Here is a 23,182-nt window from a genome sequence, read left to right on the forward strand (position 1 = left end):
TGTTCAAGTTGTGTGTATTCTTATGAAAAGAAGAAATGCATATTTATTATTTTACTTATTCCATTGTATTTCATCAGTTAACTGTAACATACCGTAGCTAGAGATGTCTAAAGCTGGTCTAATGTTAATTATTCTGTTTTAAGGTTACAAGCTAGTTGACATTTCATGGTAAACACGTGCGGTAGAATGTGTTTTACTCAAATCAATAAAAGCCTTATATGAAATCTTGTAAATACATTTAAAAAAAGACTATTTGAGTTTATTTTAGCAGACTTTGATACAGATACAGAATGTCACCAATTGCTTCAAATGATATAAATATTGTTGATCTCTGAAATACAATGAAAAGCAAACATTGCAGTTTACTTTACAAAAGGCAAAATACTGCGGATGCTGGAAATCTGAAATATAGCAGATGCTGAGCATTTCCAGAATTTTTTGTTTATATTGCATTTTACTGACCCTGGCTCATGTATTGCGCGTCTTCACGATTTAAGAAATAGTTTTTAGTGTATTCAAGTACAAAAAGAACGCATCCAAGTGCATTTGAAAAGGAAAAGCAGAATATTGGCCTGATGTTTTGCCTATAAACATGATAGCTAATTGCAATCTGCTTTTTACATATTTGAATTAAATATATTTATATCCGAAAATTAATTGATGAATCTATTTCGATTGTATTGTAAGAACAAAAATGGTAACGTATATTCAAAAATAAACTGAACTCCGGCGATGCAATAAATAAGAGGAACACTTATTTATAAATAAAATGACAACTTGAAGCTCACCTCAGTGTCTCTGTAACACAGCAAATAAGGCCTATCAAAACTCTTACGTTTCTTTTCGAAAAAGAATTGCCAAATTTCCGTGCCGCATGACATAGCATTGCTGTTTACAAAACCTTGAACTGTCTAGACAACATCGTAAAGTTCACTGCTCTAATCAACTTAATGGCGACTTATTACACCTTCCAGTCATTAAGAAAGGCTTCCGCACTATACACCAAACAAAAGAATCGAGGGAAATCAAAGTAAATAGAACTGACGAGAAGATTTAAAAAGGGAAAAAAACACGAAGTCAATTAAATTTATAACGTCTTACATTTGAAAAACGAAAAAAAAATCTGGATCTCACATAAATTACATCAAACAAATCTGTTTAACTTAATGAAGACCAGGATGATACTGAAAAAGTAGCATCGCCTCGTGAGCACACTAAAGTATATTTTGTAAAGAGAATTTTTATAATGTTGCCTTTGAACTTCTATAATGTCAAGGTCATCACATTTAACCTCTTTGAAGACATAGGCGCCTGGTGGCTGTTGGGTTGTTCTTGCAGCTTCCCTCCTAAAGTAAAACAGAAACGTTAACATCTAGAACATGCTACTAAAGTGCACATGCTTAAGGACACATTCAGTCAAATGTGAAAAATGGCCCTTCCTTAAAATGTCTCTATTTTATCTGAGTATTTGTGCTTTTCAAAAATGTAATTCAACAATAATTTCCAAAATCTTTTTGCACAACATAAATAAATACGAACACTCCTTTGTGCTTATAGGAAACACATCTTTCCATGGAGGTTATTCACATACGAGCTGAACTAGTCAAAAATGTTCATCAAATGTTCATACACGATAACAATCGCCCACGAGTGTCTCGGTTTCCGTGGAAATGGGGGAAAATGTAATTTACGACTCAATGGTTAACATTTCCAATGCAAATCTGACCGTTCGACTTTCGCTGTATCCTTGTAACGCACAATTCTGATCTAAGAACGATTTCACTGTTTGCATATCTTACTTTAATTACCCCTAACATATATAATTTGATTAGGCTCGTTAAAACTGTGACAAAACAGCAAGAAGAGTTTACAGTGACACTCTAAACATTGCCAGCGATGGTTGATTCTGCAAACAGCCACACGGCGGCGCACTGCAGCTCCACGGCCCAGCCCAACCCAGCAACTGAGATCTGTGGTAATGGCTTTCAGGGATGAACATGAAATTAACTGAAATAATGTAAGTCGTACGAACGATAAAGTCCTCATTGTTGCGGTCATATACCTGAAACATCATGTCGAAGTATGAAATTAAATAGGATACTAATGATTTAAATACAAGACAGCTCATTGCACACGTAAGTTCATTTGGATTATTGCTCGCTTCAAAGATTACGGCGTTACTTTCTTGTCGTAATAAGTCCAAAATAAATTTTAAAAATTACTTTCCAATGACGTTAGTTGGAGAGATTTGATAGACTTTACTCAGTATATTCGCTTAAGCATATTGATCGGATGTGTTGGGTGCAGAATATACGAAGTTACAAAGTAATGTGGCCGAAACAAAGGTTTTGTAACGTACAACACAGAAGTCAATCAGACTTGGTGTATTATTTCTTCAACAATCCAAATAACATTGTGGACGTGTAAACTAAATTGTCGTTAATTTGCAAAACTATGTTAAATAATTTAACAATAGGTGGAAATTGCAACATCAAAGAGCCAACGTTGAGAAAAATGCTAAATAGCTATATTCACATCCTGGCGTTATGATCTGCTTAAGTAGCAGCACAATATCTGAATCAGTCCGTTCTAAGTACTACTTTCTGCTTACAGATTCACCGAATCCAGCCAGATTTAACACGATAATGAAATGAAGTGTTGAACAGTCAAATAATATTTCAGGCTCTACATTTCACCTCGATAATGTTTAACCACTGTTTCGTTGTTTAAATAACACCGTTTACATCGTTTTTGCCTGTTAAATTCCTGCGTCCTTATGTAGGTGAAAAAAAATGTTATAAGAAATATTTCCTTTGGCGAGTTAAATCAATTAACTACTGCATTTTGTCAAAGAGAATAGAAACAAGGGATATTTAACGGCAATGTTCTGTGAACCATTCAACGATACAACCCGCTGGACATACTTAACGTGTGGAACTTTCATCTTTTTACGAGAAATGGTTTCAGAAATGTGTAATGTTATATTATATGCAGGGAGATAAGCTTTAATCTGTTGCTGCAAAACAGAATTAGTAGACATTTGCAACATATTTCTTATCAGCCTAAAGCGACTGGTCATAGTAAACGACACGAATACCCGCTCCAACTTCACGGATGTTGTGTGTTAATTGGGCCGTTTTGTTTTAATTTCCTACTTACCCTAAAGAAGATTTAAGAACATAAGCTCATTGCCTGGAAGTGTTTCACTTTCTCTCAGGCTGGCGTATTTATTCTTCCCAGCCATCCTCTCTTCAGTTCCGTACACTTTAATCGAATTGTGCTGGGAAAAAATTTTTTTGGTCTTGTAGAATATTTTTTTATGTTTAAAAGGCAAAAACTGTTTTGAAAGAGTTAATTTTTCCTGCCTATTTATTTTACAAGATGATAATATTATTGCATTATTTTTACTGAGATAAAACGCAGCCACAGATGCAGGGCCGCATATAATTTAAAATAAAGGAAGGCTAATATTCCTATACGTGTAATTGCTAACTGATACCCGTGATCGTTTACTGATAGCAAAGATCACAGCAGTTTATTTAATGTGACAAGGAGTGAAGTGATTTAAATATGTTGGACTCTGTTGCTAGTAATTTGCAATTTGTAGCAAGGCATAATGAAAGCGGCGGTCGTGTACACTATAATTCGGCTTTCACTCACAATTTAACTGAAAACGATCAGTGACTAAAAATATTTCCGAAGTATCTACAGGTGGTAACATTAAAGCAAAGTTTTGTTATAGACAACTGTGGTGACAAACAGAGTTAGGCTGACGAAAGTACACTTTAACCGGATGTTTATGGAATATTCAGACAGGAAGAGATGTTTCATTCAATCTTTTCTACATTTATCTGATAAACTATCAATAAAAGCGCAGGCCGAAACTGATGACACACCCTTTATGTTAATAACCTTTAATTTAGAGATCTAAATGTGTCAAAATGCTCAAACAAAATTCAAGGTGAAAGTGAAGGATACAAGTGGCTGACGGTTTTAGGGTCACAAGACCATACCAGTTTAGGCTAGTGGGAAATTGAAAAGGAGAATTGTGAGCCTCCAGCAAAGCATAGAGACAACAGCATGGTTAATGTTACAAGAAGCCACTTCAACATTCTCGTCTGCATGTATTGCTTATTTACACACCAGCTTGACATTGATTGTATCAATATGTTTATTAAAACCAATGAACATTGTTTTCTGTCTTAACACTTGCAGTGACATGACAGTGATTTAAAATTGTTCCACCAAAATTTTTAAAGAAATTGACAAATGTCCTTTCCATTATTTTGTCTAATTTTGAAAATTGTTGTTAGTGGTGGTGTTTGTATATGGGTTAAGCAGAAATGTTGCCTCATGTTATATTGTAAATCGCTGCAAATGTAACACTATTGCCTTCGTGTTTCAGTTTAAGTCTAATATTGATTAAGCTTCCCTTATATAAAATCCTTCCAGCAAATCACATTCCACATTGGCACTTTAAAATATTACGAGGTTTTAATTAAGCTCCATCATTAGAACTAATTTAAGGAGGATTCTATGTAACATTTCTCTCATAAACAGCTTATAACTACGTTATTAAACAGTAAAGTATCGTTCGGAGACTAATCAGTCAGCCCACTTTCTAGTTGCTATTAATACAAGCTTTCCTTTGCTAAAACTTGGCTCTGCGTGAGTTGAGTGTACCCTGATGATAACTGTGTTTGATATTGTAATCTTCTCCTCTGCATACCAGGACACTTTATAGTTCAAAGATTTCATAGCTGTTAATTCTAGTGTGTCTGCAGTCGTAATATTTTATGACTTTTTTTGTCATACCAGGGATCTTATGATACAGGTTTACAGACATAATTTTATTTGAGTACATCGAAATGAACAATTATAGTATTTCATACAGAACCTCTTGATACAATTCAGTTATGTTGTTTACTTGACATGCAATTTTTAGCGATTGGTGCAGTGAAATCTGAAAGGGTGGTTAATACTATCATTGGTTTTAATAAACATATTGATACAATCAACGTCAAGCTGGTGAGTGAATAAGCAATAAATGTAGACGAGAATGTTAAAGTGGCTTAGTAAATGTACCAAGTTTCCTGCATAGCAATTTACAATTAATAAATATATACATAAATACAAATGTGCTGCGGTTATGCCCCCCTACATAATATTACGGTAATTAATGCTGTTTGTCTTCAACCTAGCCGGTACAATGCGAGGGGAAATAACTGGTACTAATAAATGGCCGGCTACTGAGCAGTGAAATGCTTTGTATGGAATGAAAAAAGAAAGACTTCATGGTGAAAACACTTTTGAGCTATGCGTGGCCTATTCTAAGATCAAGGCATCTCGTCTTTCGAAGGTTATTTAATTTTTGAGATCGCAATTTGTATATAAATACCAGTTTTGCATTGTGTAGGCCACACGGCGCTGCGACTTCTCTCGTTCAAGGCCGCAAGAAGCATCTGTTGTCTGAAATAGTGCAGCGTCGGTTCTTGCCTGTAGTACTTCCAAATTCACTACGGCTAGATTATTTACTTCTGGTCGCTTACAAGCAAAGTCACAGTCGGTTTGATTTTGTTCACCATGTATCTGAATATTGTTTATAATATGAGGAGGCGCTGTGCAATAAAAAGCACACGGTTGGCTCTTGTTCAACAATTCATTGCTTATACACGCAAACCATAGCGATTAGCCTATTACTTATAACAGTTATTTAAGTATCATATTAATCCAGGTATAGTCGTGCTATCTACATGTGTTTATTGAAAGGTTTCCATTATTAATAGTAAAACAGTATTGGTGGATTGTGTTTTATTTTACTGGGGTATAAACTACATTCATGTCTAGGTTGAGCAGACTTTAAGGTTTGCGGCTGTTGCGGATTGTCGACAGAGGAAATAATAAAGAAGAAGACATGAACAGAACGTTGCATCGATCTGCTTTTCTGTATTTTGCATGTATTCACTCATGCGTCCAGGGTTCCAAAATCCCAAGAAAAGCAAAATATTTCCCCTTTGTACTGTTACTCTTGCCCTTGCCTGAGAGACTGGTTTTACTTCAGAGCATGTCTACTCTCAATTGTAATTAAAGACGAAACGCTGAATACATTAATATGAACTTTATCAATAATGTATGGCGGTCTTAATTGGACGCATTACTTGCTCCGTTATATCGCTTGTCTTTTTAGGTCATTTTTAAGAATGAGTAAAGTTATTTAGCACGGAAGGAAAAATATTTTAAGAAGTTCAGAAACAATTCTAGTGCCTTTTGGAGCCCTTTGCTAAGATAGGTTTGGCTGTTAGGAACAGGATTGTGATATCTTTGGAGAAATATAAGCATTTTAGGATCCAAATAATTGCGTTTCTCTACAAATACTTATTAGAAGCAATATTTTGTATGGGTGAGATATGCTACACAACATCAAGACGTTGTGAACGGAGTCAATTTCTGGCTTAGAATGACTGCAAACAAAGACCAACTATAAAACTTAAAATGCAGGGGCGTCGTAGAGCTAAGTGTAAAAATTTAGACTACAAAATCTTATTAAATCACAAGTAAGGATTTGTAAATAAACAGTGACAAATTATCTCCTAAAAGGATTATATCCATTTACGTGTAACTTACACCTCCCACAAATATTTATACTTTTGTTAATATTCTGTTCATTTTCAATAGTTGTTGATTTTAAACGTTTCGTGCAAGACTAAAATTTACAATATTCTGAAACAATTTCCGAAGATTACAGTTACATTGCAAAAAAGATAGAAATGAGGCCACCATGGCAGCCTTGACCCTGACACTGTCGCCTTCTCAGTTCTTGGTGTTAAGTAGAAAATCTCGTTAGTTTTGTGTGGATGCCAAATTGCTCCTCTATAGCTGATACCTGTCGTTAGTTGTATTTTCTTAAACCCTAGCGGGTTCTCCCAATGGCCGGGCGTGAACATGTGCTGTTAAATGGCAAATTGCCTCCGGATACTCAGAAAGTTCGGAAAATCACTTGGAATTGGTTGCAGCACAAGAATGCAATTCCATCAGCCAAGCTGAATCCTGCAAACAATAAGTACCACCACTGCTAGCGTTGGAAAGCGGGCGAACATGCCGTGTGCCTTTACGTTGTTTTTAACAATGTTTTGACCATCGAGTGCGGAAACATTTCCGGCCTACTTTGGACAATGTTTCTATTGATTATCAACAGCGCAAGCACCCACCTGCAGCAGTGAGACGTGTTAGGAGCCCGACGTTAAGGGAGAGGTTTTAGGACAAGGTAATAAACTCTCAGCGCCAATAATGCTTATTACAGGTCAACCCCCTGAACTAATAGCAAGAATCGGAAATGCGGTTCTTCCTCAGCCACAGTCTTAAATCCTGGAAGATGTCCGTGCAAATGTTCGAACGCAACAATGGTGTAAACGAGTGTGTTATATCAGCATCATTATGTCTGCACTCTAACTACTGGAGATATTTTTGTAATGGAAAGAATAGGTGTTCAGGGCGTGAGGTAGCTTACAATAATTCAAAATGCGAACTCTGTTATGGGCACTCGTAACGATCAATTTTACTCATGAAGATTGGGTTTATTGTACAATAAAAAAAACTCTTACGTATTTGCAGCGGTAACATATATAATTTAGTTCTATAAGAGCAAGACATTTACAAATGAATACCGATACGTGTGCAACATTTAGATTCCTCCATTCATTCATTTCATAAAACATTTGTTTTAGATCAAAACAAAATGCATGGCCCGGCTGGTTATCCACGTAAATGACGTAATGTGTAGAATGGACACAATGGATTGCCCCCTCGAAGCGCTGGGATTCCCGAAACTAGAAAGATATTCCAAATCATAAACCTGCTCTGCATTCGTTTCATTTCACCGACGTTTTCTACAATATCAATAATTACATTTACAATTCCCGATGGTCAGACATTGCAGCAATTTGTTTTTTCTTCGATGTATTTCCGTTTTGTTTTATTAAAAAAGCTTGTGGCATTTTAGTAAACAGAATAAATATCGAGTGCGAATTATTTTCCCGTTGATGACTGGGATGAGCTTAAACAGCATAAACTGTGAATGTGTTGGAAGGGTTTGAGCCGGGGTCGGTGCGAGGATTGAAATGAGCTGGAGCGGCCGCCACTTTGCAATTGGTGGTGTAGGTGTCGCTGTTGTCCACAGTTAAGCTCAAATTCAACGGACTGCGAATCATGTGATGTGCGGGAGGTAGTGCTTCAAGGCCATTTTCAAATTCCATTGGCTCAGTAGTCATGTGGTTGTACAGAGGCATCCACAATTACACAGGGAATGTTTTGTTAGAGATGTCAGCTTACAAAGGACATCATCTGCCTTCTTCAAAATACTCTCCAAAATGTCCTGCCCCAACAGCTCTCCTGCTACTAACTCGTTTTTAGTCGATTCCCTGATTAGTGCTTGTAGAGGTGACAGCTTCTATTCAAACAGCTCCATGTACATGCCATCGAGCACGGATATGGGAACTTACGGAATGCAGACCTGTGGACTGCTCCCTACCATGACTAAACGAGGAGAGGTTAGCCATCAAAATATGAGCATGAGCGTTCATCCGTATTTATCTCAGGTAGATGGCTGGGCTGACCCTTCGAGACCATGCCGAATTGAACAACCTGTTACTCCACAGATGCCCACGTGCTCCTTTCCTGCTAGCATAAAGGAAGAAAGCACTTGCTGCATGTATAATTCCGATAAACGGGCCAAACTCAATCCTACAACAATTCCCGCCTATCCCAGGCTGATTTCCGAAACCTGTTCCATTGAGAATCCTGAGATTCCCATCCCGGGATATTTCAGACTCTGTCAGGCTTACCCATTGGAGAAAAGCCTGGATTATAATCACGCTGGGGAGATCGGCTCAAATGTAATGCCGCAGTCAAACCTAGGGTTTATCACTAAACTCCAAGTAGCCAGCCAGTCTCCAGTGGAAAGGAAAATGAACGAGAAACCAATCCTACAGGAATCCACTAAGGGAATATATGTGGAAAGTCCTGAGCCAAAGCCGAGTTTACTGGAGCCCAATGCAACCGCTGAAGAAGCCGAATCTAGCTCGGAACTATCGGACAAAGAGGCTAAAGGTGAGCATTTCAAAGATTTAATGTGAACATGTCAGCATCGCAAAGCTGATACAAAAGGTTGCACAGCCACTACAATAGGTAACTTTATCGTGGCAATATATTTGGCAAGTTATGTGTACTTCTGGTTACCTAAATTTACAAAAAGGCAAGGAAAGTCTAAATAACATTGCATAAAATGACAGTTTTCTTTTATTACAATGAGTTGTTGGAAAATTTGCTCAGTAATGCCATGACATTGTTAATGACATAGTAAAGGCTAGTAAACCATTTACAGATGTCAATGTAACATTGATAGTTTCATCTTAACGTTGGTATGTGTCATATAATACGAGACCCACGGTATTGTATGAACCTTTTAGTACCATACACGACATATATTAAGGACAACTATTTATATATTTAGCACAACGAAGCAAGCTCAGTCCTACTCGCTCTATTGTGGGAAGTAAGTTACTGGCATCATTTGCTGACTTGGATGTATTGAGCGGGAGAGTGCTGGTCGCAGTTAAAATGATCGCTTCCCCTGGAATAGTTTATGTTGGATATGTAACATATTGCTATAAGCTGTGATAAAAGTTCCATTCGAATACTGTGAAATATTGCTAGCTACGTATAATCGTAAATTCCAATTAAGCTGCGCTATAAGCGGCAGCGATAGTACGTTTAATACTCTGAGATTTACCTCCAGAATTATTGGCATGACCACATACGTTTGTACTGTCAGGATTGTACAATCATTACATTTAGCTATGAAGTTGAAAAACGACCTATTGGTGAAAAACCTATTGGTGCATTGCAACCCACAGCTTTATATTCCGTTCACAAATAATAACATTACCTAATCATCTAACCAATATTATCAAATTGTATGCTTTTCGTATCCGCATCTTACTTTGGAATTTATTTGACAATTCACAGACAAACCTGTCCCAAAATTTGCAAAATAATAAACAAGATATTGTATAATACTATTTGCCAACCTCCAAATGTTGTTTTTAGCTTCCTTAACTTATTACCGATTTACTCTTTAAATTGTGCGAATTTATGTATACATTTGTCGTGACTATCTGCCAACAAGTAAAGAACATGTATTAAGTTGCTTCAGTCTGTGAATAGCGTAAGGTGTCCGTTTTGTGTTTAACAGCACTATCTGAGGCTGGTTTGGAGTGTGCTGAGACATGTTTGCTGAAATCTCATTTCTTGTGTTTTACTTCTGATAGAAGAGATCAAAACTCCGATAAGCAACTGGCTAACAGCAAAGAGTGGAAGGAAGAAGAGATGTCCGTATACAAAATATCAAACACTGGAATTAGAGAAAGAATTTTTATTTAATATGTATCTGACTCGTGAGCGCCGTCTAGAGATAAGTAAGAGCGTGAATCTGACCGACAGACAAGTCAAGATCTGGTTTCAAAATCGCAGAATGAAGCTGAAGAAAATGAGCAGAGAAAACCGAATTCGAGAACTGACCACTAATCTGACCTTCTCGTGAGCATGGAGCACTGATTCGAACGTGATACTGTATACTACATTTGATACTGTAGTGGTTTATCGGGGACTGTGGAATCGTTCTGTTTATCCACTCTGGGATATTGTCGATTATTCTGATTTGACCATGTTAGTGTTATGGTTGTCTGAAAGTACAATAGCACGTTTACCTTAGCAAGAATATTTTATAAAAAATTGTTCTATTTAACACAGGGCTAATTATTTACTTTGTTTAGTAAGTAGGTCTTAAGTTATTTGACATGCTACGGATATTCTTGCAATTTGGGAGAAGTTTACTGTACATCAGAACATCAAATTTTACAACATTACGGTATGTAGAAAAATGACATTTATTTAGTAATTACAAATCAGATGGGACACTAAAATGAAGAATCTTATTAGAAGCACACGATTTGAATTGTTAGAATTTAAGAGTTACACTTAAACAATAGTTCCATCACGAAAGTGTTCAAATAATTAGGTCTGTAGAAGAAACTCTTTAGGTCCATTTCTGGAGTGTATGATGGAGTCGTAATGCAAATTTTCATGTGTATTTATATGCATGTGTCTGTTGCACGTATATATATATAAATATATATAAATATAAATATGAATAATAAATCCTAAATTAGATTTCAATTTCTTCAATCCGTTTTGGAACTTGGGAAGTCTTCGCCAATGGCCATAGGCGAAATTGCTAAATTACTCGTGGGTACTTCAATCAAAATGATTTAACAACGGCAAACCTAATGCTTTTCACAATATTTTAATGCTTTAATAAATTAAATATAATAATGTAATTATAGATATTAATTCGAATTCCTTTCCTTATACTTCAGGACAGTACTTTGCGCCGTTGGGAGTATCAAGTGACCAACACAAAACATGCAGGATAGTTTTCTCTAAATGAGTTGGATTCTAAATTAAACCAAACGGCAAAATTAGACCAGACAGTTCATCCACTTTGGTACAAGGCATAGCATTTGTAAATGTACGCATTTATTTATCAAATTATTATTTATTGCGTTGGTAGGATTCTATTTTTGTAAACAGCATGCATAACATACTGGCCCAAGAAACACCCCCAAATAGATACATATTTATTTATGCTTTGTCTTCTCGGTGAAGAATCCTGTATCAATGAAAATGTATGAGTTTTCTTTATGTGTATTAGTATAAAGGCTCTACTGGGATCTAAACTGGTAGTATCTAAAGTAATGATCTGAATTTGCAATGTTAAAAGTTAAAGTTTGCTATAGAAATATATACGGAAAGTAATAATCCGCTTTATTAACTAAAATGCGTTCACGGTTAGGTACTTTGATTATTTATTTATTTTAGTTTGACTTTAATCACGGTATCAAAACCATTTTATTAGTGCGGCCTTGGTGTGAATAAACATACGTGACACATCTAGCGCTAGTTATTCCGACGTGTCCATTGCAAATGATAATTGCTCACGTGTTATTATCCGGTTCGAAACATTCTAAGAATATTTGGTTGCAAGTCAGCGTCAAACATAAAATGAATTCAATGTTCATTTATTTTAAGGATGCCCAGCTGTATCGTGTAAATGTCACCCTCGGCAATAAAAAAAAGGAATAATTTTAGTAACGTGATTAGGTCTTTGATACTTTTAGCACACAAGGTGACGAAATTTGCATAGTTTCGTGATATATCTATGGGGCGTTAATGGTGTAGAATTCCTCTATCTAAGTTTCATAGATGCAAAACAAATGGAAGCAATGTACATATAGAATGGGCAGAAAGGAACTGTCGGATAATGGTTTAACTCGATGCATTCGTTTTAGTGGAGAAGGTTCAATCCAATTAATAAACCGCTTCAAGAGTCGAGTTAACCTTTATATTTACAGATGTGCGCCATTTCAAAATCTACCGAAATCCTAATCTTTGCCGTCTAATGTTACCGAGTAACCTAAATTAAAGCCGACAACGAGGCAGGTATCTAATACAATAGTAACAAAGTCCTGGACACTCACATTTACAGCACAATTACTCCAATTCTTCAATCACAGCCTAGTGCCACAAACATTATAAAGTTGTTATATTAAATTAAACAACTTTGCTGCACATCTGTCGCATTTACAAGACTTAAACACAGAAACGAGATGTAAAACACTTACAATTAGAGTATACAAGAGCATTAAGAAAAATAGATATAATAAATGAAACCAAATCAATCGTATCCACCAGCTCAATCAAGTACAAGTTTGAAATAATGTACTTTTTACACAATGCGAAACACAAACTGAAACCTTGCAGTGGCTGTTCAGCATAATAGTTATTTCGACTTACACTCCTACTAATAATAAATAGAATTTATTTTCGCTCAGATTAGTCTACACCAGAGAACTGGGAAAAATTAGTCTTCACAATTTGTTTTTAACAACTGGCTTTCTATATACAAATAAGAACATAAATAAAGTTAACTTAAAATAATAGGTTTAAATTTATTAACGTGTAAAATTAGTTATTTTTCCTTCATAAAAATTCTAATATAATACTGACTCGCCTAATTCAGTTTTGAAGAACGCTGATCGGTGTAAATGTTTAAACTATTTAAAAGAACAGTTTTTTATCCTCTGTATTACATAACAGAACACTTACAAGGTACATAATGCTTTATCGTTAATGCACTGTTCATTGGGTATTTAAGTAGCATCGCATTTTCTGGAATAATTTAGAGGGTTGATGGTCAATCTGAACTATATTATCTTTTAGAAAATAACGTTTACTTGAAGTGCTGCAAAATGGCAGCCAACGAAAGAACATGCTGTCCAACGACATTTCTTGTACGAAATGTAGTAAATTTAAAAAGTGAAAGTTGTAGACAGTTTATTTTTATTTACATTTTATTTTAAATAACCTTAAATGGAAAAATGCAATCCACGCGTTTGTTCAGATAGAGCAACACCTAACTGTAGCGTATATTCCATCCTTATTCTTAAAGTACTTAACAGCTAGGAAAGGAACAAGCCGTGTTTTTCTTTTGTAAATGGCATAAAACAACAACATTGAATGTATTCCAATTCCGTCAACATTATAAAAACTGACATCTTGCGAAAAGCGATTGATCAAAAAGTCGCCTCAACCTGCGTCTAAATTCGGCAAGATGATTATTATTTACACAAACTTTAATGCGGGATAACGTAGAATAACTTGGTAAATAACAATCACAATTGGGTCTTTAATGGTTACAAATTGCTTAAATAAAGTGTCTTAAGTGCACTAAGGTGTAGCCATGTGAGGCATTAATATATAACGGTTCATGCTGAAATAAAATTGAGTCGAATGGTTATTGACGTGCCTTTTCCTTCAGCTTTGCAAATCTTTAGGTTCTATCCTTTCGCCATGATTCATGAAACAGTGTTTTTCCTCCTTTATAATGAAGAAATGTTAAATAATAACGTATTTGCCCATAAACAGGAAAGAATAAAGGAGCAGATAAGAAAACAAAGCTTTTTTTTTAGCGTAATATGTTTTCTTATCTGAAACCTCCTTGAGGTGGACGCAGTTAATGCCTGTAAACTAGTCATGGTGAATGCCAAGATTACTGCGCCCTTTCTGACCATTATAAAGAAAGAAACAATCAAAGTTCAATGTGAAAAATACAGAGGAATTAACCTAGAAACGCGATAATGTATTAATATAAAACTAAACTTGTTCATTTGATCACAAACGAAGTTTGCCTGATTAGTGTCATGGTGGACGGTCGCTGAATGTGTTATCTGAAGAGACACGCAGGCTCTCTGCAGCTGTTTAATGGCTATCATTTTTAAAAACTCGAATCCAATTCAATCTTCTCGACCTTTACTCATAGACTCACTGCAATGCCTCCATTGTATCTGCTAGCGAGAGCAGTGAAACATGGCACTGGAGCTGGTGATGCGTTTATGTTCCAAACAGTGGGTATATTCTCCCCTTTTGTATACGATGGTGCACTGACCGCTACTAACAGGCGATGTACGAGAAACATATTTATAGGCGGGAATACTTGCACCTTTGTGGGAATTTTAAGCGTCCAGTGTTGGTTAAACATACTTTACTGTGCCAAAAGAGGCCTGTTTTATTAAAGACACATTAATGTATAATCAAATGCACCTCATAAAATTTTTATTGATAGACATAAAAGCCTTTATGGTGGCTTCCGAGTATAGACTATAAAGCGGGCAAGGAACCGTTTACTTCAAAATGTGGTAATATTTAAAACAAATTAAAATATTAGACGAAGATTCGAAGAGGGGAAAATAAAATCAGCACGTTCGTGTACTCCAGATTTTTTTTAAAAAAGTCTCAAATCCTTCATTTTACAACATGTCGTTTACTGCTTTTATGGGAGTCGCTAGTCAATGGTCTGTAAAAGCTCTTCACTACACAGGGTACACAGTACAGAAACACCAACGTACCTCGAAGGTGTTTTCTTGCCGCTTTATTGCACTAAACTAACAGATATTTGCTCTTGACATAGATCATGGACTATTTACTGCTGATTATCAAATGAGTGACAGACATTAATTAACTTGCGGGGGAAAATAGTTCCCCATTTTTCCAGAAACTAATTTTTAAACAGCACTTGGAGAAGTTGTCCTTTGTCTCCACCAGAATGTTTCTACCGATCTTGATCAAGTGATTTTGTTTTACTCATTGATAATGTATTTTTTTTTAAATTCTCATAAAGCTGGGCTAGGCCCATTTGTAGTCACACTGCTGAGCGGATTGATTTACTCTCTGTATTGGTAAATACAATCACGTGAACCGCGCAACCAATAGCTGCAGCTATAGTCGGCAAAATACTATGATTGTTCTGAGTGAAGGTATCAGATACACTTTCCAGTGTAACCTTTTCTATGAAAGCGAGCGAGCCTAAAATGTCGACCGGTGGCACTATACACAATTATTATGTTGACTCTTTGCTAGGACAGGAGACAGAGGACTTATACGCGACGAGATATGCCCAAGGATCACACCGCACAGCTTCAAGGCCACCAGGTGTAGCAGACAGTTCAGATTTCTCTTCCTGCAGTTTTGCCCCGAAGTCAACCGTATTTTCTAATCCCTGGTCTCCCGTTCATCCTCAAGCCTCTGCCGCCGTCGCAGGGATTTATCATCCTTACATGCATCAATCGCATCTTGCAGCTGGAGACACCAGATACGTGCGCTCATGGTTAGAACCACTTTCCACTTCAGTCTCTTTCCCCGGATTCCATACCAACGGTCGGCATTACGGGATCAAGCCAGAAACTTTATCAACCAAGAGGACTGAATGCTCTTCCTATGAGCTGCAAACCCTCAGCCTGTCAGAATTCACGTGCGGCTCCTATCCAGAGAGCAGGGAGAAGCTTCCCAATGAGCTTGGCTGCACCAGCTCCGAGACTACGAGCAACAGTGAGCACAAGGAGGAGAAACAACAGCAACTTGACCCAAGTAAGTGCAAAAATTGCAGCTTGATTTACAACCCGAACCTGTAGACCCGAGTGTGCAAAGCTGATGGTTTTACAAACCTATAAAAATGTCTAGACGCCTATCCAAGTCTGAAAAGCTACAGCCAGCAGTAAAGTGTTTATATTGTTTACAGAGAATTTTTACACGCACATTTGCGTCTGACAAGACTGCAAAACGTTGTTTTAAAGTTGGCGCGTTCCTTCTCACTGAATTTTACAGGACTATCTGAAAATAGAAGGCAAAATACAGGTTTATATTTAAATATTTGTAACTGTATTTTTCCATTCTTTATTTCAAAGATTATTTTCTATTTGATAACAAAACAGGCCCAAACGGACTGAAATCAATCGCTGCCTCCATTTCTTACTGTATTAAATCGCCCTGAACTTGACAAGTGATCAGTGGGGAAATAGCACTGCTGCTTTAAGACATATTGAGTTTGTGGGAATGCTTGAGTTTGTCTGAAATTCCATGGAACATATACAGGAGATGTTCAGATTATAATTCTTGTTTTTCTTTTCCTTCCAGATCACCCTGCAATAAATTGGATCCATGCTCGCTCTACCAGGAAGAAACGTTGCCCTTACACCAAATACCAGACGCTTGAATTAGAAAAGGAATTTTTATTTAACATGTATCTTACCAGAGACCGGCGATATGAAGTTGCTAGAATTTTAAATCTTACCGAGCGGCAGGTAAAGATTTGGTTTCAAAACAGAAGAATGAAAATGAAAAAGATGAACAAGGTGAAAAATAACGAAGAGCCTTAATTGATCATCCGTATAATTAGCGATAGATTTGAAAATCCTACAAACAGACTGTGTAAAAAGTGTTTTGTCTATCTAGTGATGCCTGATCGATTCAAAGCACGGTCTATGTTTCCCAGTGTTGTACTGTTTCAGAGCAATCTTGTGTTTAAACAACTGCCTTTTATCTATAGACGGTCCCTGATTTGCTGCTATTAGGTTACATTAAACAGAATTTAAACTGATGTCAGTACGTTAGTTGTACTACGTTAAAACTTTGACAACATTATTACAATATACTTGTTTTATATAGAAATAAAACACGCATATTTGAATATTTGTTCAGTTGTGCAACGTGTAAAATGCTGTGTTTCTGCTGTACTATTGGTGTATTATTTAGATATAAATAGAGTGAAATGCAACCCCTTTGCCGTTTTATTCAGTTTTTATGCCGGTTAGTCTGTGGAATGTAATACAAACGTCATTGGTTGTACATCATTCAGTTATTTTCCAGTGGAATGATACTATCACGGTACTGATAAAGGGTGTTAAGCCAATGTAATATTTATTTAAAATATTTCAAGTTAAATTAGCAGAGCGTCACGGTCACTATGAGAAGGTATATTTCTCGAATAACCTAAACGTGTCTAAACTATAGACATCTTGACTAAGGAACACAACTACATAGAAAGGTGTTTAAATTTTGTTACTTTTCCAATGGCCCTGGGCATCTTTTTTTGTGCGTTTGGGACAATCTGAAGCAAGCTTATTTTAGTGACAAGTGGATATGACCTGCTGTAATGCGGTGCTTACTGCGTCGATTTTGAATACTGTTATAAAGAGACGTTACTTGGACCATCGCATAAGTCAAATCCAATGTATAAATGAAGTTTGAAGATGTTAGAAAATATAACGTCACAGGAGTTTTTGACTTACCCCCACGTCCTCCACAGTATTTAACAGGTGTGACAATAAAAATTATACTGTGTTGCAAAAGTCAAAAGACTATAATTAAAAGCAGAAATTTCCACTCATGTACGCTGTTTTGTACCTCACATTTGCTCGTTATAATAACAATAAAACGTTTATAAACATTTCAGATTTGCTGCGAGTGTAAAAGTCATTTACGATTCGATAAACGCTATTTGGATGTAAACAATTAGCCATTTCGTGAGGGACTGCAAAACTATATATTCCGTTAGAAGGACAATATTATATTGTCGCTGCTTTATGTTTGAAACGGTCAGTATTGTTAAATGGATGCTAATATTAAGATGACCCAAAGGGGATTTCGTTCAAATTAGTTGATCCGCATTCTAAAATTGACCTCATGATGGAAAAGGACCATTGGCTGGTATAAAGCATGAAAACAATTCAGAAATATTGGACTTTCATGATTGTAGTAATTAGCGACTATACACTAAATGCATGCAGGCACATTTGTGGTTTATAGGTAACTTTGGTCAAAGTATTTTGTAAAACAAAAATGGCTTTTCATTAATTTATTTTGTTTATTTCCTGAATATATGAGTTGGTATCTGCTTGAAGAAAGTTGTGTCCATCTCTTAAGCAGGACTCTATAGGATGTTGTACGGTGTTTTCTCGTTTCTCCCTTATTGTTAGAGCAATCTGCTTTCATATTATTCACTCGTATCCGAGGAGTAGCACATTGGAATGATTCATAGTTATAAATACATTTGGTACATTAATTAAAGGTCTAAAAATAAACAACAACAAAGTATATATACATTGTTGGCAAAGCATTGAGTGCGGATTAATTAGGACTGTGCACATAAATGGCCACAGAGCACAGACAGCTTCGTATTATTTCACGTCACTCTCTCATCATCGGCTCGGACTGGAAACAATTGCGTGCAGTCGTAAAACTAGAACTTCATTCTTTTTGGAGAAGTTCTCTGAAAACTTTTAGTGCTCAGAAGGTGTTGAATTGCAACGCCATCTATTGCCACAATTCTACATACAGTACTTTGGAACAGGAAGGAACGGGGTACAATAAACCCCACAACTGGCTAGACGTCTGACCCTAATGGCTTTATGGTTTTCTTCATGTAATTACGGACTTCTTTGAAATCAGCCAATTCAGATGTTTTTTCTGTTGGTGACAATCAAAAATACAGACACTAGCTAAAGAGGCGAAGACAATTAATTCCGCCTTGTCACTTGAGTCTGCACAAACTGTTATCTATTCCCAAGCATACATGTACGAAGGACAATGGAGTACACTTCGCTATAATGCAAATTTACATAAAATATTAGTCAGCATGTCCAGTCAAAAAGCAATAAAGCGGGAATCTGTTATGACTTATTAAATTAACTGAAAATACATGCTGTAGGAAACAACAGTGACGTCCAAAGATATAATTATGTGGAATATATTTTGTTATACAAGATGCAAATGATTTCTACGCGAATATGTGTAACAGATTGTTTAAACGACGAGGCGAAACTAAATTGAACACAGCTAGAGAAATTGCTTTATTTGGCATTTGCATTTTACGAATTTATTTCGTTTTGCATCTCCATGTAAATATTTCTTATCTTGCACACCTACGCAGTACAAACGTATTCATAAGTTCAAAAACGATTCGAACAGCTGCACATGGAGTATATCCAGCAATACTTCCCAATCTATAGAAATACTTATTTGGATCGTTCCAGATATTTAGTAGTCGCCAACAGGGTTTCCTCTTTGCATCTGTATTTCTTTCTTTGTCTCCGTGTACACGTGCAGTCACACATTCCCCCCTTATTCGGATTATTAGATCACCTTAGAAATTAACATATATAGGCAACTAGCCGATTTGACTTACTTATGCTTTGGAAAGCCATATCAGGAGCATTACATATAATTAGTCGACGGCTTTCTGTCCAATACCAAGTGTATAAAGTTTAAAATTATCATCTAACTTTCTGAACCTCTGTAGTTTCGTTGGAGAGTGCTGAATGATCTCTTAGTGCAGAGTATATGAGACAAGTCATAGTGACAATTCTGGAACATTTTTGCATAAAACCATTTCTATCATTTATTGAGATCTAACGGAGCTCCTTTTATGTTCCGTTTCTTCTCATGCATGTTAACTGGTTCTGCACAAAAGTGAACCAAAGTAGCCCCAGTTCCGGTTCAGTCGTAGTTCATATCATTATCCACTGGGGGGTGCTGTCGCTCCACTGTACCAAGTTGGGAATCTGCAAGGGACAACAGAAGCCGAGTAAATCGCTTAAAAGGAAAGTAGTAACTTTTCATAGCGCTTTTCAATATAGAAAACATGCAAAACAGTAATAATTGAAGTCTGATTATTCGGAGGATTTTCAAAATACAAGATTAACTGTAGATTCATTAAAAACGTTAAAAATCAAACACGTGTGAACATGTGCTCGCTTGAAAGTAAAAAAGTTCCTAATAACTTTGTGGACATTTATTATTAAATAGTTCCATTGTACAGATATTCGATATTTAAAAAAATGATGGTTTTTCATACCAATTTATAACTGTTGTAGACAGTTGTAATTCCAATTTTCATTTAAAAAAATCTCTATATTTGGGCCTGTATTCGTCTTTGTTCTAATAATGTTCATTCACCGAAACTCTAAAATACGATATTTCTACAATGGATGAAGTCGTGTACTACGGTCACAGTCGGCGCAGTGCATGCCAAGTAATGCGGAGTGGGATTCGAGAATAAGGCTAAGTCAGATTTTTTATTTCTCAATTATAATAAATTACCTAATTCAGAAACGAAACTTGAAAATGTGCAAAGTAGTAGAGCATTATCACAACAAACAGTGCAGCATTATTACAATAAACAGTACACATTCAGAGCTAATCTTAGTGAAATGCATCATTCTCAACTTTAATTGGTGTAAACATTTCTAGATGTTACCGTGCGTTTCGGTCTTCAAAACAAGATCAAAAATATAGAGCTCGGTCTACCATTTGTTTAAAAATCCGATTGGCGTACAATTTTACTATCATACCCTTAAAATACTTTTTTCTAAATATGTTGTCATAATTTTCAACGATTTCTGAAACAATTTCAAGCGTTCAAATGCAGTTACAGATTTTAAAGTAAAATAAAATCAATGGTACTGCACAGTGGTTTAAGTGTTCACAGACTCGCTACGTTGACTTGTCCCGGAATAAATCGACTACAAATGTAGACATTTTTTAGAGCGAAAAAAATAATAACGTTTTAGAGTTAAAATTTAAGTTATAATGTACACAATGTAATTCGAGGTGCCTTTTCAACAAAGAAAACTCTTTCTCGGGATTTCGGCAGAAACGCTGACCGCCGGTTTATATATATAGATACATGTCGATTGTTTTATATTCGGCACCTACCCGGCAACATTGCACAATTATTTGTCGCTGATCACTGGGGTTTATTCAATAACCCCGATCAGTGTTCATTTGTGCTTTTCGGATTTCTGCCGTATCTCACTTCGATTAGAAGCAGCTCTGTAATTGTTTCAGATCTCAAAACAAAAAAGAAAAGTAAAATAGAGCTAAGATATACATTTAAATTAACAACGAATTGTTAATATAAACTCTCTAGTCTTACAGGTCAGATTTTTAAAATAATAACATTACTTGAATGGTTTGTACAAAAAGGGCAACGGAGCGATCCCCTTCATGCCATTTATCCTTTCATATAAACTTGCTTAAATGAAGCAAACATTTCGGCAAAATAGAAATTTTGCCAAAAGTAAATGCACATATAAATATGTGCATAACAAAATTAATATGCAGCGTCACAAATCAATGGAAATGTTCATCATACTGAAAAGTAGTTTGCCGGAGGTTTTAACCGAGCTTGTGATCAATGTTTCTGCTCTAGACTGCAGTTAAAAGTGGGGAAATGGCAGCTTTTATTTCCATCTCAATGTTCAAATTCGTGAACATTATATTATCATTACACAATGATAACGCGTTTTAAATTGCGAATTTTCCGCTGACTTTTGTTTTACGCAAATAAATGAAAAGTTACTGAAAAAGAATATGGCTGCAGCAAAGTCTAGCGCATATTGGACTGAAAACAACTCATTTTGTTCCATTTTGAATGCGCTGCATACATTGAAGTATAGGTAGAATTCTTCTGGTTAGCAGTCAGTGAAGACATTTCTGATTTTAATTTCCCTGAAGCATTCTGTGGAATTGAGACAATCACCGGAGCGTGAGGAACAAAGTTCACTGGTGAATACAAGTTTAACTAGATCAAGCACTCTTTCCGATTAAACTTTAAACGCAGTCGCTTGAAGGAAAAAAATGGGATTCAGTTTATTCATGAGCGATTCAACTATCAGGAACTAAAGCTAACCAGCTCGAGAACTGTGCGCCTGTCATCTCAGGCGTTCTGATTCTCCCGATGTTGGAGTTCGTGTTGAAATTTCAACATGAAGCTACAAACTTTGAGATTGCCTGCAGATCCGAGCTGCTTTTCTCGGCAATGACGTCTGCCAGGGGTGAAATGATGGAAATTGTATTCACAGGCATGATTTTCATTAGGTAGCTATTAACCTCGAAGTTTCAGTCAAGCGAGCCTATTTTTTATCCGAGGCAAGGGTAACTGTTTCTCCCCGTTTTTGTGGAAAGGATATTTCATACAGTATATTAATGCTGTTTGATTTTTTAAAATTGTAAACAAGGATCAGTTGTTGTTTCTCTGCATCCTACTTAAAGCAAATAACAGCAATAACTATTGCTGATTGGCAACAGTTTATATGTAAACCACAGAAGTATCCGTGGGCCAAATATAATTAGGTATGTAAATATAAATAAATATATATAAATCTATATTATATATATATATATATACATAAGCTAGATAGGCAGGCAGATTGACAGACGCACGCAGATTCTAAAAGATTTACAGAAACAGCCAGTACAAAATAATCCCTGGTCTTCATTCTAACTTTAGCCTTTTAGCCCTCTGGCCTTTCTCCCCCATTTTTGACTAAGTCTTGACCTTGAGACCAGTCTCACCTTGTTGTGCTCTAAAATCTAATTGCTGTGCTGTAACCGGGCCAGCTTCATTTCTGTTCAGCTCAGTGGCGCACGTATTTCATGTTTTCTGTGATGCGGCCCGCCTAATTGTAATGAGAGTGTGCTGAATATATTAATCCGCATGTTATCTTTTTTTCCGATCTGTATGCCCTCTACTTTTAAAAAAAATATCATTTCCCAGTACAGACGTGTTGCCCGCGAAAGCGGTAACTGTAAACGGCAATCAAAGATCTGCTCAGCTGGCTTCGAACTGATCTGCGCTTTGAAAGTGAAGCAGCCAAAGCAGTGAGGCAGTTGTGTACCTACAGTATTAGCGAGTATGTTCCACGGGGCATCAGTGCACACTGGATCTGCATTG

At 36.3% G+C, this 23,182-nt stretch overlaps 2 protein-coding genes across 2 annotated transcripts; both read left to right on the forward strand.

The window, feature by feature from the left end:
* Positions 1-8,281: 8,281 nt before the first annotated feature.
* On the forward strand, positions 8,282-11,818 carry hoxd10a (homeobox D10a). The gene is made up of 2 exons (XM_070874759.1): positions 8,282-9,105; positions 10,326-11,818. Exons 1-2 carry the CDS (start codon positions 8,367-8,369, stop codon positions 10,595-10,597), a joined length of 1,011 nt encoding a protein of 336 aa, XP_070730860.1. The 5' UTR covers positions 8,282-8,366; the 3' UTR covers positions 10,598-11,818.
* A 3,618-nt stretch (positions 11,819-15,436) lies between these two features.
* On the forward strand, positions 15,437-17,079 carry hoxd9a (homeobox D9a). The gene is made up of 2 exons (XM_070874760.1): positions 15,437-16,038; positions 16,585-17,079. The coding sequence occupies exons 1-2, from the start codon at positions 15,462-15,464 to the stop codon at positions 16,824-16,826; spliced, it is 819 nt and encodes a 272-aa protein (XP_070730861.1). The 5' UTR covers positions 15,437-15,461; the 3' UTR covers positions 16,827-17,079.
* Positions 17,080-23,182: the final 6,103 nt, after the last annotated feature.

Source organism: Pristiophorus japonicus, chromosome 3 (assembly GCF_044704955.1).
Source record: "Pristiophorus japonicus isolate sPriJap1 chromosome 3, sPriJap1.hap1, whole genome shotgun sequence".
Taxonomy (NCBI): Eukaryota; Metazoa; Chordata; class Chondrichthyes; family Pristiophoridae; genus Pristiophorus; species Pristiophorus japonicus.